This window comes from Eleutherodactylus coqui, chromosome 5 (genome assembly GCF_035609145.1).
Source record: "Eleutherodactylus coqui strain aEleCoq1 chromosome 5, aEleCoq1.hap1, whole genome shotgun sequence".
Lineage (NCBI taxonomy): Eukaryota > Metazoa > Chordata > Amphibia > Anura > Eleutherodactylidae > Eleutherodactylus > Eleutherodactylus coqui.
The window spans coordinates 195,923,018-195,942,695 of NC_089841.1; the positions used below are offsets into that span (position 1 = coordinate 195,923,018).

Below are 19,678 nucleotides of genomic sequence, written 5' to 3' on the forward strand. Positions count from 1 at the left end.
GGCCTTTGACAGCTTTCTGGCTCCCCAGCAAGACTGTGTCACCGCTTCCCAGTCAAGGCTGAGTCGGCGGGAGCACTGTAAAAGGATGGTGAGGGAGTACGTAGCCGATCGCATGACCGTCCTCCGTGACGCCTCTGCCCCCTACAACTACTGGGTGTCGAAGCTGGACAAGTGGCCTGAACTCGCGCTGTATGCCCTGGAGGTGCTTGCTTGTCCTGCGGCTAGCGTCTTGTCAGAGAGGATGTTTAGTGTGGCTGGGGGAATCATCACAGATAAGCGTACCCGCCTGTCAACCGACAGTGCCGACAGGCTTACACTCATCAAGATGAACAAAGCCTGGATTTCACCAGACTTCTCTTCTCCACCAGCGGACAGCAGTGATACCTAAACAATACATAGGCTGCACCCGCGGATGGAAGCATTGTTCTCTATCACCATCAAAAACGTGGACCTTTTTGCTTCATCAATCTGTGTATTATATTCATCCTCCTCCTCCTGCTCCTCCTCCTGAAACCTGACGTAATCACGCCGAACGGGCAATTTTTCTTAGGCCCACAAGGCTCAGTCATATAACTTTTGTAAACAATTTTTATACGTTTCAATGATCATTAAAGCGTTGAAACTTTCACCTGAACCAATTTTTATTTTAACTGGGCTGCCTCCAGGCCTAGTTACAAATTAAGCCACATTAACCAAAGCGATTAATGGGTTTCACCTGCCCTCTTGGTTGGGCATGGGCAATTTTTCTGACGTACATTAGTACTGTTGGTACACCAATTTTTTGGGGTCCTTGCCTACAGTGTAATCCAATTAATTTTTTGCCCACCTGCATTAAAGCTGACGTTACATCAGCTGTGCTGGGCAATGCAATGGGACATATTTATGTACCGCCGGTGGCTTCCTGGCACCCACCCATGCTGTGGGTCCACAGGGAGTTGTAACTGCATGTGTCCACTTCTAAAGAACCCCAGTCTGACTGGGGCATGCAGTGTGGGCCGAAGCCCACCTGCATTTAATCGGACGCTACCTCAGCTGTGATGGGCACTGCAATGGGATACATTTATGTACAGCCGGTGGGTTCCAGGGAGCCACCCATGCTGTGGGTGCACATGGAATTCCCATTGCGGAGTTGTACCTGCCTGTGACTATTTATAAAAAACCGCGGTCTGACTGGGGCATGCAGACACCTTGACAGAATGAATAGTGTGTGGCACATAGGTTCCCCATTGCTATGCCCACATGTGCAGCTCCTGATGGTGGTGGCACAGGATTATATTTCTCATTGCTTCTGTACAGCATTGTGGGCTATCGCCCCGCCCCTTTTAAAGAGGGTCGCTGCCTAGCCGTGCCAACCCTCTGCAGTGTGTGCCTGCGGTTCCTCCTCATGGCTGACGCACTTATAAATAGACATGAGGGTGGTGTGGCATGAGTGCAGCTGAAGGCTGCGCAGGGACAATTTGGTGTGCGCTGTGGACACTGGGTCGTGCAGGGGGGTGGGGGGGGGGGTGGGCAGCATGTAACCCAGGAGAAGTGGCAGCGGAGTGTCATGCAGGCAGTGATTGTGCTTTGTTGGAGGTAGTGTGGTGCTTAGCTAAGGTATGCATTGCTAATGAGGGCTTTTAAGAAGTAAAAGTTGTTGGGAGGGGGGGGGGGCACTCTTGCCGCTATTGTGGCTTAATAGTGGAACCTGGGAACTTGAGATGCAGCCCAACATGTAGCCCCTCGCCTGCCCTATCCATTGCTGTGTCGTTCCCATCACTTTCTTGAATTGCCCAGATTTTCACAAATGAAAACCTTAGCGAGCATCGGCGATATACAAAAATGCTCGGGTCGCTCATTGACTTCAATGGGGTTCGTTACTCTAAACGAACCCTCGAGCATCGCGATAATTTCGTCCCGAGTAACGAGCACCCGAGCATTTTGGTGCTCGCTCATCTCTAGTTCACACCCTCTTATATTTGGGGATGTGGTTGTGTTCAGAAGTAGCCAATCACATTTGAACTCATGTTAATTAGTAGTCAGTACTCCGCTGCCATTATTTACATGGATTCTGACATTTTCTTAGTTGCATTTTCCATCATAAGCCATAAAGATCTTACAACACATCAAAGGGATCTGAATGCTGAAAAGTATCAAGAGAAGGGGACCAAAAAACTTTCCAAGGCATTATATATACCATGGAACACAGGGAGGATGGTCATCAAGAAGTGGATTAAATTTGGCACAACAGTGACATTACCAAGAACTGGACGCTCCTCAAAAGTTGACGAAAAGACCAGAAGAAAATTGATCCAGGAGGCAGCCAAGAGACCGACAGCAACATGAAAGGAGCTGCAGGAATTTCTGGCAGGCACTGTTTGTGTAGTGCATGTGACAACCGTCTCCCGTATTTATCATATATCAGGGCTGTGGGGTACGGGGGCAAGAAGGAAGCCTTTTCTAACAAAGAAAAACATCCAAGCCCGGCTATGTTTTGCCAAAACCTACATTAAGTCTATCAAAAGTATGTGGGAGAACGGGTTATCGTCTCATGAGACCAAGGTTAAACTATTTGGTCACAATTCCAAAAACTATATTTGGTGTAAAGCCAACACGGTGCATCACCAAAAGAACCCCATACCCGCAGTGAAGATGGTAGAGGCAGCATTATCTGTGGGACTGTTTTTTTCCTGCTGGAACTGGGGCTTCAGTCAGGGTGAAGAGACTTACGAACAGTTCCAAATATCAGTCTAGTTTGGCACAAAACCTTCAGGCCTCGGCTAGAAAGATGAAGATGAATTTTCGTCTTTCAGCACAACAACGATTCAAAGCATACCTCCAAATCACCAAAAGAATGGTTTCACCAGAAGAAGGTCAAGGTTTTGGAATGGCCTAGCCAGAGCCCAGACCTGAATCCCACCTATGGGTTAACCTGAAGAGGGCGCTACACATGAGATGCCCTCACAATATGACAGATGAGGAGCACTTTTGCAAGGAAGAGTGGACAAAGATTACCAAACCAAGATGTGCCATGCTGATAGACCCTTACCTAAAAAGACTGAATGCTGTCAGAAAGTCAAAGAGTGCATCAACAAAGTATTAGTTTTAAGTTGTGCACATTTATGGAACCACATTACATTAGTTTTTTTCTTTTTCCACCCTAAAAGATTTCAGTTTGTTTTTCTATGGAATTGTACAGATAACGGGTCACCCTGAGGGGGAAATAAATCAGAAATGAATAATCTTTGTCTGATTTTTTAATATGACAAAACATGGCATTTTAGTAGGAATGTGTAGACTTTTTATACCCACTGTATGTGTCTAGGTACCTGCAAAATATATTTTGGCAGTACAAGCCACGATTAGTTTAACCACGGAGTATACAGGCCACAAGATGAAAAATGAAAAACTGAAAGGTTGGTAACAGACATCCCACAGCTGCTACCAACTAATGTCCGCTTTGTGACTGTCATAGGATCACCGATGGCTATAGGCTGTGGGAGTTGGTAACTACTGCGATTTTGAAGGCAAGCAGTGGAGTAGAAGAACTATTGAGTCAGCTTGTGTCTTTGAAGAGGACGAGTAACCTAATGTGACTTTTTTCTTTTTTTAATGACTGCACGCCACATGGAATAATTCTGGAGCATCATTTTTCTCACAAGTTGACAAGTAGGTGTTACCATTCACCTTGTCAAAGGATTGTGCCCTACACGGTCAGCAGTGACTAAACAGTGTAAATCCCGCACTGTTCATTGTAGAACTCACTGCCCACAGCCAACAGCTCTGGGCAACACTTGTTCTATGATGCCTTGTCCAGGTTTTACAAAGGGAGATGGAGTCTGACTGTTAGTGGGGTAAATCTTATGTTTCTCACTTAGATTAAATTGTATGTATATTAATTTAAGAAATATTTATTGTTGTCATATATTAATGGCATGCAAGTGTAGAGTGGGTCTATGAGGCCTTGTGCCTTTATTGGGGTACATGAAGTAATGTATGGCCATTCTTTCATAAATGTATGATTTTTGTGTTGCTTTTTCTTTAATTCCAAGATATTGTGACTCCAAGTTGCTGGAGAGTGAAAGCACAAGATGCAGAGTCAACTCTCATGTGAGGATGAACCTATAAAAGGTGTTTAGATTGGTTGTGACAGTACAGAGTGAGCTCTAAGAGGAGAGAATGTGCGTTCTCCAGATTTGTCCTGAGGGAAAATAGCTGGGCCATGACCAAGACAGAAGGCCAAAGGAGTTCATAGTCAGCTCCCTGGGATTCCAGTGCAGCTCTTTTTTCTACCAGTGATCAAGAAACTGCCTGTTCTATTGAGGAAATCTTCCAAAGTCACAAAAGACTGTGCTCATTATACCTCCACTGTGGAAGCCTGAAAGACCCTGCATCTCTGGCTTCAGTGGCCCAGCAGCGGGAGCCCTGTGACCTATCCAAGGGTTGCTGGATCGCTGTGCATGGCACCACCACTATAGCCTGTCAGAGTTGGGCACAGGAAATATTGTATAATGGCTACCAGCTTGCAGGAAGAGATGCCAACATCAGCGCAGACCTAGGCTTCATTCAGACACCAGCATTCCAATCAGTACGTTGCATTTGTATTTGTAAGCCAAATTCAGAAGCAGAACCTACGGAGACAAGAACTATAATGGAAAGATTTGTAGATACCTGTTCTTTGTTTTGGACCTTCTCCTGGTTTTGGCTTAGAAATACTGATGCAAAATACTGACCAGAATACTGCCATGTGAATGGAACCTTAGGCAGAGCCTGAAACTGACGTATTGGTAGCATTGTGGCACTAAACGCTGTGCCACCACGCTGGTGGAAAGGGGCTGATAGGAGTCCATTGCAGTACAGTGTTTGTTGCCAGCATGTGTGTCATGTATAGTGTGACCATATCAGGTGCCTGTTCAAGGAATGTGTACAGAGTAGACCCCAATCCCAAGGAGCATGTAGGTAGGCTGAAGGAAGAAGAGTGACTGAGAAATTAATTTACACAATGAGGTCCAAAAGTAGCGCTGTCAGACCTGAGGATCCATATTGCCATAGTGTTGTCATCGGGAAGAAGCTGGTGAGCCGGTAGAGACAGTCTGTAAGGGACTGTTATGCTGCGTTTAGACGGAACGACTTTTGTTCAGAAAATCACTCAAACTAGCAAAACTGAATGATAATCATTCAGGTGAAACGCGACTAACGAGAATTGTGTGCCTCTCGTTCATAGTAACATAGTAACATAGTAACATAGTATGTAAGGCCGAATGAAGACATTGTCCATCTAGTCCAGCCTGTCTATCCTACTGTGTTGATCCAGAGGAAGGCAAAAAACCCCAAGGCCAGAAGTCAATTAGCCCTTTTGGGGAAAAAATTCCTTCCCGACTCCCTAATGGCAATCAGACTGTTCCCTGGATCAACCCCTAATAGTTCCTACCTGCCTATATACCAGGATTGACACTTAACCTAATATTTATATCCTGTAATATCCTTCTTCTCCATTCGTCATTCAGTTTCAGCCGGCATAAAAGTCATCGTTGGCTTGTTGGCTTCTCATTGTTTTTAAGCACTGATCGTTAAGTGTTTCCCATAAGAATGTGAAACATTGAAGAGAAGTGAACGAGAAGTTCAGCTTGGGCGAACAAGAATCCTGAGGTTTTCGTTGGTTGTCAAAGGAGCATTAGACTATGGGGCTATAGCTGGAGCAGCAGTATGGCCCAAAGAAATTCTAGCCCAGAGAGAAAGTCAAGAGAGCAGTGGACAATGTGAGACTGGTTGCCCTATTTATTCTTGTCCTGTGAAGCAGGTGGACTGGTAGAGGTTAGAGGGGCAGTGATAGCCCAATAGGCTCTTGGAAGATAAGCCAAGTGATTTAGGATAATCCCTGCTTCTGTGGAAAGAAGTGAAGGCTCATCTGTTATACTGTATTCTGTGACTAAAGTAATCCTCTTAATCCATGCAAAGATAGCGTTAACCTGAGTGAAGATAAAGTTAACCTGGGTGCTGTTACAGATGTAATTGTAATGCTGCATAGCTGCAGTTGAAAGTTAATGTTTGCATTCTTTAAGGAGTATTCCCATCTTGGCCCATTATGTCCTAGATAAGAATACCCCTCTGTACACTGCAACCAGTATGGTCAGAACTATGGAAACAGCCAAGTGGGCTGGGTACGCTGTTTCCATAACTCCCATAGAAGTGAGTGTTACAGAAACAGCAGAGCACAGCGAGTTGTGTTGTTACCGTAACTCGGAAGACTGTTGTTACAGAAATAGCATAAGAAAGACTTCTCACCTATTTCCATAACTGCAGACAACCTCATATAGCCGGTTCAGGGTTAGTCAGGCTCTAATCTCAAGATAGGCGTTGGTCCCTGAGGTGGGACCCACATCTACCAGACTTTTATGGCATATGCTGTGGATATGCCATAAAACTCCAAGATGAAAAATACCCCTTTAAAGAGATGTTACTCCAACTTTTGAGGACTTGAACTGAGGCCATGTTGACCACTCAATGGTCTGGAATCATATCGCTGTTAAACATAGGACTGGACAATGTGCACATTGCATGTTCACTGCAGTCAGAAGTTGATTAAGTCTGTGATAGGAAGTAGTGTAGTGACCACGAGGACACATGTATGTGCTGTACAGATATATAAAGAATGACTGGTGCAATCCCATGTGAACCGCCTAAGTGGAGTATATTGTGGCAGGGCGTTGCCTCCCAGAAGTTAACAGCGGCACTGCAGGACAAGCAAAGTTCGGCAGTCAGTCTATGCACAACTTCACTGTGATCAGAGTATCTTGCAATCCCTGACCTGGAACCTGAAACTATAGTCTATTCCTGCTGTTGGATTTATTCTACAACTGTCAAGTGCATTGTGCCACTAAGTGGGACCTGTACCCATCAAGAGTACCATGCCCTAAATAGTGTTCTTCAATTCTGTGCCACTGAAGTGAAGGAAATAAAGTTCTTTTTATGCTGATGGATTCCACCGACAATGTATTCTCTATGGGAGTGGCCGCACACAAAACGATCGGTAATACTGGATTTCAATATGCCAACAGCACTGGCAGCATCTTACACCCCTCTTCCTACTGAATTGGTCCCTTACATATGTATGTTCATTCCAATCAGAGCATGCAAGTCTATAGATAAATCAGGTGTATTTCCAATTTAAAGTGAATTTATACCCATAAACACCACACTTTAAAGCTATACTAGTCCAATATTAAGAGCCGATGAATTTCCTAATCTGGTTTATAGCTGTCGGACTTGAAATTGATACAGCCCTTCATAGCCCTTGAATAGCTATAAAGTTTAATGATTCTGCCTGCTATAAACACATTACATTAAAGGCGGTGTCCCACAAATGAAAGTTATCCCCGAAGGGCAAAAAACAGACGGCCGTAGGCACGACTACGCTCACTGAATTGGAGCGCAGTTGTGCCTGAACGAGGAAAATTTCTTCCCTTTCGCCAACTGTTCAAACTCCACGCCATAGCGCAGAAGTTTGAAAGAAACCGCGGGACGATAGGTGTTGCCCTATCTCTCTCGCACGTGGTATTCACTATGTGAGGAGAAGATAGGGCAGGTCCTATTTTTTCTCAGACGTACAATTAACAGGCAAGAATCCCAATGGTGAGAACGAAACCATTGAAATCAATTGAAATCAGTGGATTTGTTTTGCCCCGTTATGCAGTCGTAATTATCACGGCCGTATAAGGGGAGAGAAACACGTTCATGTGTCTTTGCCCTCAGGCTGTGCATTTTTAAGCAAACAGAAATTAGCAAATTGATCCAACTAATTTGAGATTTCCACCCCAATTCCATCAGTCCCCTGTTAGCACACATTGACGTGATGTGCTGAGTTTGTTATTCACTTTTGGGAAACTGAAGTGGAAATGATTTGTATTGTATTCCACCCACTGGTTGTTGTATCAAGTGAATACAATGAATTGATCTGCTCATCGTAAGTTGGGAAAATCATGCAGGAACTACTCAAACCCCCATAAACCAATGCAAGTTATATATATATATATATACATGAGAACAGAAACTTTTTGCAGATGAATGGCTTTCAAAGAAGCGGTACTGGTCACTGTGCTACCATGCTGCAGAAAGGCGAATGTCATTGCACCCAAAATGAGGGTGAATGAAAACCTGAGCAGCCACAGGGTGAGCCCACAACTGGCAATGACAGTAGATACCCAGTAAAGAAGGCAGAAAAAGAGATACGGCATGTATATAATGCGGGAAAAGGAGGTGCCCACAGCCCGCTACTCGTCGTGCTATCGCCCAATCCTGATGGCTGGTCCTGCACCTCCCTGCTACCTCCTCTGTTCTGTCTTCTTCTCCCAAAAGTTGCTTCCCCCTCTCTAGTGATCAAATGAGAGGCCATTAATTTGTGGGAATCCAGCTATCCATGTTGAGGGTTTATTCCCACAAGCGTCTATCGGTCGACATTTTCATGGCCGTCCAATATATGCTATCATTTGGGGCGTAGAAGCTCGTGAACGGGCACACAAATCTAACGTTTGTGCACACGTCCACATGGCATGGGCCCGGGCACATATGCACCGAGGTCACCATGCCGTCGCCCTTTTCCCCTCCCTCCCCATCGCAGGCTCATCTCTGCTCTCCTCCCCACTCATTCTTTGCAATGGGAGGGGTGGGAGCGGGGGCGGAGCTAAGCGCCGCCCTGTCCCGCCTCCTCCCATTGATAGCTATGAACAAGGGGCTGCAAGAGGATGGGAGCTGAGCTCCGCCTATGTCCCGCGCCTTGTCCGCAGTCAGCAATGAGAGGAGGCGGGATGGGACGGTGCTTAGCTCCGTTAGTTTTAGGGCATTTTACTGTGCTTTCAGCGCTGCCGGCATCCTTTCACATTGGCGCAGGACACACCCTCACTGTGATTGAGAAGGCTGTGCACCCTAATTAGTCCGTAGTGTTATTGATTCCCCCACAAACTTGCACAGTTCATTGCGCAATTCCACATAGATCAGGTGCTCCCATGGACTCCTATAGTGCCTCGGATATGCAAATGCGAACAAAAATAGAGCATGTTGCATTTTTTGGGGCCCGCGCAAAACGCACCACAAAAAAGAACGGTGAGAATGAACCCATTGAAAACGATGGGTTCTATTCTCTGCGCAATGTGCGTGCGAAAAACATGTGCACATACGGTTGCCTGAAGCTGCACTTAGGGCTTAAACAGACAAATGTGATTTCATCAGGTTTTGTGGCCGTGAAAATCACGACTGCAAAACGTGATGAAACAAAACTATTAATTTCAATGGTTTTGTTTTGACCAGCGTGATTCTCGCATGTTCGTATAAAGGACGGCTCCGTAGGAAAACATGGGCTACAAAAAAATCGCGACAATATTTAGCAACCCAGGATTTTTTTCTCACAATGTCGCAGGCTACAAAACATGGCTAATGTGAAGGAACCCATTGGAAAGCGTGGGCGTCACATACATGTAGCGCTGTCACATTGCGAGAAAATCACACGATTTTGTCACCCATGCGAAACCGGCCTAAACAACACTGAACAATTTTCGTTGAATGAGTCAACAATGAATCTGCTTGTCTATAAAGGCTGCACAAGAGCGAACAAGCGAGCGATGACATCACTGGCTCCCTCGCTCGTGCAAACGAGAAACGTTCAGTGTAGAAGCCGCATTAAAAAGGCGGCTGTACCTTTTTCACAGTTTCAAAGGTTGAAGAGATGATCAGAGGTTTTAGGGTGACTTTACAAAGGACAACTTTCAGCTGAAAAATCGTTAAAACGAGCGATTCTCAGTGATACTTGTCCTGTGCAAGCAGAACCCAACAGGAGACTGAACGAGAAATCGCTTATTAGTCACTGGTTGCTGCGCTTTAGGTCAGCAACTTCTTGCTCATTAGGCCTCCTTACGTAAACATATGCGTTTTTACGGTCACCCGCACTTGCCGTAAAATCGTGTAAATGACGAAAAGCCATGATCGAGTCCCGATCTTAATTAGCGTCTATTCACATGGCCGGGTGTGGTATATTAACGAAAAAATACGCCGCAGTCCAGAAATCCCTCAGTCAGCATAAATCCTCGGAATGACTTCTAATGCCTAAATTGGGGCGTCTGTAAGCCTTTCCCTGCGTTGGACGCAGCTAAACCCCCTCCCTATTTTTGCAGCTCCCATAGGAGTCTATAGGAGCCACCAGTGAATATCAGTCCAAACATAGGGCAACGTCTATCTTTTCCAGCAGTGCATAAATTTGGTCGCGTCTGTCTTATTTTTTCCAGCGCAACATTTTTAACGCTGCTAAAAATCGGTCATCTGAACAAATACAGTGGAAACCATTGCTTCAGATGGTCGCGATTTTTGGCCGATGTAGAAATGTTGCTAAATAGCCGCATAAAAATGCTCATGTGAATACGGCCTTATAAGCAGGCAGTTCCTCATCTTTGAACCGGCCGGAAGAGATCTGCAACACGCTCTGCCTACATTCACTTCTGAAAAGCACATGTACTAATAGCCATTGCCAGAACTGCACTACATATCATACAATACGTCAATATACCTGTAGGGAATGGGGAACTTTATTTTATGTCACTTGGCACACTGGAAAATGAAATGAATAACATTGTGGCTACATGGTTTACTAGTTACTATTCCCTCATGCTAAAGACCTCACTGTCAGAAGGCAAAGACTATTTGCATACAAATGGTACAAAAAGAAACGCTTTCTGTCTTGAAACAAAGATACATTTTTGGGTGGATACATTGAAGAGATCGGTTCTAGTGTCAAATGCAAGTAACACCCCAATGTAGCAATTTAGCAGGTAACTATTCTGAAGTGCATGTCTGCATGTCATTCCCACCCTGATCGGAATCATGCACATTTCTATGATCTCATTATGTTCCACATGCAGCAGTGCTCCGATAGGTCAGACACACCTGTTAGTGTGAGTATACTCCATAGTACTCCAACGGTGCTATTCATAACCCTTTCCAGCGCTGAAACACATTCCTGTATGAGGCTAAGGGCTCTTTCACCCGAACGCATCAACGTCGACGTTTTTACACCGGACCGATATACGCGACCATCTGAAACATTGGTTTCCAATGTATCCGTTCACATGGGCAGATATATGGTGCGTAAAAACGTTGAACCGTAAAGAGTGGAACATACGCGAGCAATATGCGCACCGACGCATATACGTTGGGCAAAAAGATGGTTCCGGAACTATCTTTTGGTCAATATATGCCAGCGGGTCCCATAGACTCCTATGGGAGCAGGTGAAAAAACACTGCGAAAAGCTTACAGGCGCCTCTATGTAGGCATTAGAAGTCATTCAGAGGATTTAAGCTGAGCGAGGGTTTTCCAGGGTGGGAGCTATTTTTTTGCTAAAAACGATGCTCATGGTCCTGTGAATGGGTGAGAAAACGCTAATTAATATAGCGGAAAAAAGTCCTTTCACGCACTTTTACGGCACCGGCGAGAGAACGTAAAAACGCTTACGTTTGTGTGATAAGCCATAAGGGCTCTTTCACAGGGGTATGACAATTTTCACCCGGCCATGTCACGCCACAGCGCGGTTGAAAATCATGTGAACGGGTGCACAAATCTGCCATTTGTGCGCCCGTTCAGACGGCACGGGCTCAGCGCATATATGCTAAATCCCTGATTGCTGTCGGGCGGGGGGAGACAGTTTAGATCTGCTAAACTGCTTTCCCCTTTCTGCCCCCTCGCCAACTCTCGGCGAGGGAAGGGGGCGGTACAGGGTTTGAGCTAGTGTGCTAGGCTCCTGCCCCCTCTCTGCCCTTTATGGGCTGCCAGCAATTGGAGGGGGTGGGACCAGGTGGGAGCATAGTAACTAGCTCCCTCCCAGTCCCGCCCCCTCCCATTGCAAACAGCCGGCAAGGGGCAGAGAGAAAGAGGGTAGGGGGTGGGAGTCTAGCAGACAAGCTGCTAAACTCCCTCCCATCTCCCTTCTCCGGCAGCTACCATAGGAGTCTATGGCAGCGACCGACGTATTTCGACCAGGAAGATAGTTCCTGAACTATCTTTCCTGGCTGGCGTAAAAGACCGGGCGCTTTTACGCTGCAGTAATAAAATTTAAACCGATGCATCAAATGGGCAGTGTATATCGGCCGGGCGTGAAAGTGCGCCCAATATACGCTCATGTGAATAAAGCCTAAGTAAGAAATATCTTGTATCTGTATATGTGAAGATATAAAGCCATAGCCAGAGATGACAGGTACATCTGTGCTGAGACTAAACACATTTGCTACTCACCAGTATTCTGTCTTCTAGCTTTCTTGGTCTGGTCTCCAGTTGCACTCTCTGGAGACGAAACTCTCCTCCAGCCCGGCTCAGCAGCTGTCTAATGCTGTCTGGGGAGACAATGTGAGACAATCCACTGAGCATATTGATACTTTTGATATGGAAAGCAAAAATAGCAGTAAAAATCTGAACTATCATATGAGGTCTGCCTAGCTACAGAATATAGAGCTCATATATCACCGGCTGGGAACCATTCCAATGGCACAAAAATCCAGATATGCACATAAGATATGCAGTGTATATGCTACAGTCAGATGGAAATGTAAATGTCTAATGTTGATGTAATCCAGCAACAGTTGTAATGACAAAAATGGGTGAAGACTCTCTAGATGCATCCATAGGATTCATTATTACTTGTACTATTACTTAAAAATAGATACATATTACACCCTTATTTCCAATGCAGCAACAAAGGCCAAAAGTATAGTATAATCCATATAGCAGTGCAGGATAGATAGATAGATAGATAGATAGATAGATAGATAGATAGATAGATAGATAGATAGATAGATAGATAGATATGGGATAGATAGATAGAGATAGATAGATAGATAGATAGATAGAAGAGATAGATAGATAGAGAGATAGATATAAGAGAGAGAGATAGATAGATAGATATGAGATAGATAGATAGATAGATAGATAGAGAGAGAGAGATAGATAGAAGAGATAGATAGATAGATATAAGAGAGAGAGATAGATAGATAGATAGATAGATAGATATGAGATAGATAGATAGATAGATATGAGATAGATAGATAGATAGATAGATAGATAGATATGAGATAGATAGATATGAGATAGATAGATAGATAGATAGATAGATATGAGATAGATAGATAGATAGATATGAGATAGATAGATAGATAGATATGAGATAGATAGATATGAGATAGATAGATAGATAGATAGATAGATAGATATGAGATAGATAGATAGATAGATAGATATGAGATAGATAGATAGATAGATATGAGATAGATAGATATGAGATAGATAGATATGAGATAGATAGATAGATAGATAGATAGATAGATAGATAGATAGATAGAGTAGAGGGCGCTTTGAAGAAGTGTAGGTAATACTAACTAGTTCCAGTTTATAAAATATCCAAATGACCGTTGAATGTCAAATCTAGCTCATTATTTTTTAATTAGTGACCAAGACCTTTAAGATCTTGTTGAAGATATATATATATATATATATATATATATATATATATATATATATATATATATATATGAGCATAGAACATAGTGATAATTATTTGCACTGAAAGGTTAATAAGCAACATAAAGGAACATAAAAAGCACAAACAATGTACAGTATAATGAGAAACATACATGCAGGAAGCAATAGATAGATATTTCCATCTCACCTTGCAGTGCTCTGCAGGGCTCCATACACAGCTGGTTCATGGCTGCTGCATTTCTTGCTCTGTCATAACATCAGCTGCATGCAGCTCCTGTGAGCGGACCTGTGTAGTTGTTTTATGTAGTGTATAGGATGTATATATTAGGATGTGTTATATTTCTATGTGTATAGATATGTTTCTATTTGTATCCTCTGTGAGTATTAGAGTCTATTTCTGGAGCACTTAGTATCCATGTAGATTGGCGATACTCCTGTATGCTGTGTATGTGGAATGGGTGTGCTATCCTCCCTGCTTGCCTGTGTATTGCATTTGGTGGTGGTCTGGCTTCTGTGTTGGCGTGCCCGTCTCTCTCAGTCTCTCACTCTGGATGGGGTTGGTGATAAAGAGAGCAGATCCAGCAGCAGAACTGCGTATGTGTGTGAGAGACAGACAGAGTCTGTGCTGCTGGTGTGTTGGGGAGAAAAGATAGATGGAGAGGGAGAGAGTGTGGAAGACAGGGAGGCAATGCAAAGAAGGGAAGTGGCAAGAGATGGGGGTGGCACAATGTGCCATTTAACTACTTGTGCTTTTCTAAAGGAGATCAACCTTGGGAAAATGTGCTTGTGTTATCTTAGGAAAATATATACCGTGTAAGTCGGTAGATGGAAAAGATAAAAATTGCGAGTCTTCCGTTGCTGATACCTTTTAATGGCTAACTGGGAAGATGATGACAAATAGCAAGCTTTAGAGACTACTTGTGTCTCTTCATCAGGTAGGGTTTCGAAGAAAATCCTAGAATATTTTCCTGGTGTGGATGTGTCACTTTTAGGATGTTTTCATGATGGGCTTAATTTCAAGATATGGACCAATAATACTAAAAGGTAGAAAAAAATACATTAACGATATCATAAATATACAGGGTGTATATACAAAAATGTAGACACACTTCAACATGAAAAATATCTGCAGATAAGCTTTATTACTGGAGCATGCATGGTAGGCACAGACATGGTCCAACTTAAAATGCATAACAGTCTTCACTGAAGAACACCTGTAGAGGGTCGTCCCACAAAAATCACTTATTACCTACCCACATGTGTAAGAACTACCGCTTCATTTATCTATGTCAGGCTTCTTTCCCACGAGTGCATATATGGTGCGTTTTCACGCCCGGGCGTATATACACTAGCCATGTGAAGCATTCGTTCACATGGGCAATTATATGGCGCATAAATACATCAGCAGCGTAAAAAAAAGAACATATACGCGGCCAGCCAGATATGCCCAGCGAAAACATAGTTCTATACGCCACAAGAAGAAAAAAAGGAACAGCAGCACTCCAAGAGTTCAGCCACACCGCTGGTGCAAGGTACAATGCAATAGCCCAGTTAGGGTCCCGACTCCCTGGGTCCACTGTTGAACAGCAATATAGAGAGGAGGAACCAGGCAGCATTCAATGAAGTCTTCTTTATTAAATATCCATGAAGAAGCAAGCAGCAGCCACGTATCGACCCTGTGCTTGGGTCTTAGCTTGATAAAGACCCAAGCACAGGGTCGATACGTGGCTGCTGCTTGCTTCTTCATGGATATTTAATAAAGAAGACTTCATTGAATGCTGCCTGGTTCCTCCTCTCTATAGTTCTATACGCCGGCGGGTCCTATAGACTCCTATGGGAGCAGGGAAAGAGAAAGGAGGGGGAGGCATTTATGCAGCATCCAACGCTTCGAAAAGCTTACAGGTGCCTCTATATAGGCACTGGAAGCATCCCGACGATTTGTGCAGGGTGAGGGTTTTCCGGGGTGCGGCGTATTTTTTCGCTAAAAATGACGCTTGTAGTCGTGTGAACGGACGAGAAAACGCTGGCCGTAATCACGGAAAACGCTTATTCAGGTGCTTATACAGAGCGGGCGTGAAAATGTAAAAACACTGTTGCCCTATATCCGCTCATGGCAAAGAGCCCTCTGGCCGATTTCACACGGCCGTGAAAATCGTGTGAGATTTGTGCAATGTGAGACACAAATCTGACATGAATATAAACCCCTTTCTTTTGAATGGAGTCATATACATGAGATATTTTTTTCTGCACCACATGTCTTATCTTTGGGTATTCCCCTTAGAACACCTCGCCCATTTTTTTAAAGGGGATTGAAAAAACATTGCACAGCGTGCGAGGTGAACGTGAGGGTGATGCACGTTTTCCCACTGAAGACAATGGAAAACACTTGCCGATTCTCCGGTGTGAGGATCGCTACTTCCCTGAAGTGATAGGAGGGATTTTTGACACAAAAACGCCTGACACACACGGGAGATTGCACGTTCCCGAGCGCGATATCGGGCGAGTTTTACAGTCCGATATCGCGATTGCCCCAGTGAATTTAGCATAAGACTGCTGGAGATAGTCTGCAGCAGCTTTGCTGTCTATATGCCAAGGGACACCCCCCCCCCCCCCCCCCATTGCTATGTATGGGGGAGAGCACTGCTGGCTCTTCCGCTCACTGTCTAAAGTGGCATATTGCCACCTGCAGCAGTGGCCACCAGGGACGTGACGCCGGTCTCCTCCCCTCCAGGACCCAGTCATGAGTAGGAGCGTTGTGCTGCACAGGTTGCAACAGAGGAGGGTCAGGTTATAAATAGGAGGAGTGCAGAACATCTCGTCTGTCCATTAGAGTGTAATGACAGAGTGCTGCTCAGCTATAAGGTACACGCTGCACACATGCTGTGAGTCAGTAAGCAATGAGGACAATCCCAATTGGGTCTACTGAGAGGAGTAGTGACCCTGAGATTTGGCAGGGCAGTTCCACTTGGAACCGCTGCCTGGACCTCTTCTGGACTGCTGGCCTTGATTCCTGTGAGGTAGCTCTTCCAGGTAGCTCTTCCTGTAAATGAGTGGTTGAGCCTATTGGAGTGATTGTTTCTTCTGGGGTGAAGCCTACTCTGATCATCGCAAGTTGTTCTGGGCCACTTCCACCTAGAGATTGTAGTGTGAGTAGACCCAATCTAAGCTGCTAAGCCCTATAACCATCCGCTGTGATTGACTCTGAGCTGCACTGTGTACTGAAGGTAGAGACCGCAATGTTACTAGTGGCTACTACCTGCGGAGTTCTAGAGACTGTGTGCTACTATAGAAAGACCAAAACCAGAGGAATACAAGGCAATCCTCTAAACACCACTCTTTTCCAGAAGTAAGATGAAGGCGGTTGTGGGATTAGGAGGGAGTTTGTAACTGGTTGTGAGGTGGTGGTGCGACATGGGTTCAGGATGGCGCAGCGATGACAAACGGAGGCCGAGGAGACATTCTTTTTTAAAAAAAATAACTTTACTAAACATTTGCATAATAATCTGGTTACGCTCCATAGGAGGTTTCATGTACTTTAATGCTATGTAATAATTGGGTAGCATAAACTCTCTCGCTTAAGGCCCTATGTCCACTTGCACGCACAGATTCCATCTGCGGAATCCCGCAGCGGAATCCAGCCGTGCCCACAGACATGGACAGAAAAATACATTTTCTTACCTATCCAGAACCAGCGCAGGTCTCCTCCATGCCAGCCGGATCTTCTTTCTTCAGCACGGCGGATGCGTCCTGACGCACCGGATGCATGCTCAGTGCAATTTTTTCTTCTAAATCTCCTGTTTTCCCGCTGATCCGCAGTACAGCCAGTGACAGCTGTGGATGTGCCGCGGATCAGACAGCTTCCATTGACTACAATGGAAGCTGTCCCACGGGATCCGCAAAAAAATGGTGCAATTTCCTCCTGCGCGTGCGATCCGTATGCCGGGTAAAAAAAAATCACATCCGCATGTTTTTAATTGTTTTGTGGATGCTATTGCATCCCTATGGGCGCCTAGAGCTGGGGATCTCCCGCGCGGGTTCCAAAAATCAAATCCACCCATGGACACTGGGCCTAAAGCAATAATTCTCTTAAATCTCATTCTCATTCTGTTGCTCTACAGTTCCTCCTGGCAGCAGTGAGGTACACGGTCTTCCTCATTTTTATCAGAATAATTTTACATCTCATTACTGCTGCACAGATCATCTTTGTGGCCATGGGCTTTGACCTCAAATGCCCCATAGGAGCAGTGTCCCCATATACAGAACGCCTCCACATTTTAGGCGCCACTAGAATCCAGAGGTCGTCACGCATGTACATTACTAGCAGTTTAATTCCCGGGTTTCATTACTCAAATATTCTTACTGCTGATCTGCATTTACTCGTCTCATCATGTGCCTTACTGCGCTATTGCATCCTTCGTCACGTACGTCACATCATGTACATTGCACCTATGCATAAACACCTACATAACACAACTACATCAGGCATAAACCCATTAACCCCTTGCAAGGCCTTGCTCGAATAATCCATGGTGCCATAACTCCCATAGCTACATCACAGTCCCGTGAGTCCATTAACCCCACCCTGGCCAGGAATTTTAGCTCACCCAAAGCCGGAGGTTGTAGTCCACTCACACTTATACGAGGCATCTCTCGCTGTTCACTCACTTCTGTTGTCGTCCAGCGCAGGTCTTTGGCATAAGTCACGATTCTCCGAACTGAGCCTTCAACGCAAATTTGAACATGGCATAACTTGGATCAGTTGTACAAGATATCCGCCATCCTGAGACGTCCTGCCGTCTTTGACGTGAAGCGAGTGTTCCTATTAATCATAGGTTTTGCATAGTAAAATTTCAAGGTAAAATAAGTTCGGTTTCACATCGGCGTTGGGACCTCCGGTCGCAGGTTCCGTCACAGATCCGGCTCAAGAGCCGCACAGCTGAGCTTATGAGCTTATAGTAAATGGTGTCTGTTCTGCGCTGTTCAGTTCCATCCTGAGATGGAGCCGTTCGGCAGCGGGAATTAGCCTTTCCTTTTCTACGAACGGAAGAGGAAAGTGGAACCCTGAGTGCAGCATTAGGGCTCGGTCACACAGGCGTTTTTTGGTCCGATCTGCGGACGCGCTTGCGATCTGCAGATATATAGACCCAATGCATCCCAATGGGAGCAGGCACATGTCTGTTTTTTATGCGGATGTGCGATAAATTATAGGACACAACAATTCGCAGAACGCGCCTATCTGCGTTCTGCGAATTGTTGTGTTCTATATATGCGCTCAATGGGGCCGGCGGCAGCAGCGCCGACCCCATTGAGAACATATACTAAAGATTGTTCTCCTCTGCCACAGCTGTGCCACAACTGTGGCAGAGAAGAACAATGTTCTCCCATTAAAGTCAATGGAGTGCTGTATGAATTTTCGGGGAAGGGCTTAAAATATAAGCCCTTCCCTGAAAAGCATCCTGCAAATGTGTAAAAATTTTAAAAAAAAGTGTGCTCACCTTTTTTCTGCAGCCGGAGTTCAGCCGCATCCGGCCGGCAGTTCTCCTGAACTGCTCTGTAGTATTCAGCAGGCGGGGATTTAAAATCCCTGCCGGCTGAATGGGCTGCCTCTGATTGGTCACAGCCCTCACCAATCAGAGGCAGCTCTCACTCACCCATTCATGAATTCACGAATGGGTGAGTGAGTGCTGCCTCTGATTGGCTGAGCGCAGGGACCAATCAGAGGCAGCTCTCAGCTATTGAATGACAGCTGAGAGCTGCCTCTGATTGGTCCCTGCGCTCAGCCAATCAGAGGCAGCACTCACTCACCCATTCATGAATTCATGAATGGGTGAGTGAGAGCTGCCTCCGATTGGTAAGGGCTGTGACCAATCAGAGGCAGCCCATTCAGCAGGCAGGGATTTTAAATCACCGCCTGCTGAATACTACAGAGAGCAGTTCAGGAGAACTGCCGGCCGGACACGGCTGAACTCCGGCTGCAGAAAAAAGGTAAGTATACATTTTTAAATTTTTTTTTACACATTTGCAGGATGCTTTTCAGGGAAGGGCTTATATTTTAAGCCCTTCCCCGAAAATTCATACAGCGCTTGCCGACAGCCCATTGCTTTTAATGGAGCCGGCTGTATTGCCGGCTCCATTGAATTCAATGGGCAAACATTGTTCTCCTCTGCCACAGCTGTGCCACAGCTGTGG

At 45.1% G+C, this 19,678-nt stretch overlaps 1 protein-coding gene across 4 annotated transcripts in view; it reads right to left on the reverse strand.

Annotated features, from left to right (window-relative positions):
* Nucleotides 1–14,142, reverse strand: part of CARMIL3 (capping protein regulator and myosin 1 linker 3) — a 73,050-nt gene extending 58,908 nt beyond the window's left edge. For all 4 annotated transcript variants that reach the window (XM_066603975.1, XM_066603974.1, XM_066603973.1 and 1 more), the window contains exons 1-2: nt 13,677–14,142; nt 12,251–12,348 (exon numbers count right to left, since the gene is read on the reverse strand). In XM_066603975.1, coding sequence (XP_066460072.1) covers nt 12,251–12,348; nt 13,677–13,716 — 138 coding nt within the window. In that variant the 5' untranslated portion in view covers nt 13,717–14,142. The remainder of the gene's footprint in view (nt 1–12,250; nt 12,349–13,676) is intronic.
* Between the last annotated feature and the right edge of the window lie 5,536 nt (nt 14,143–19,678).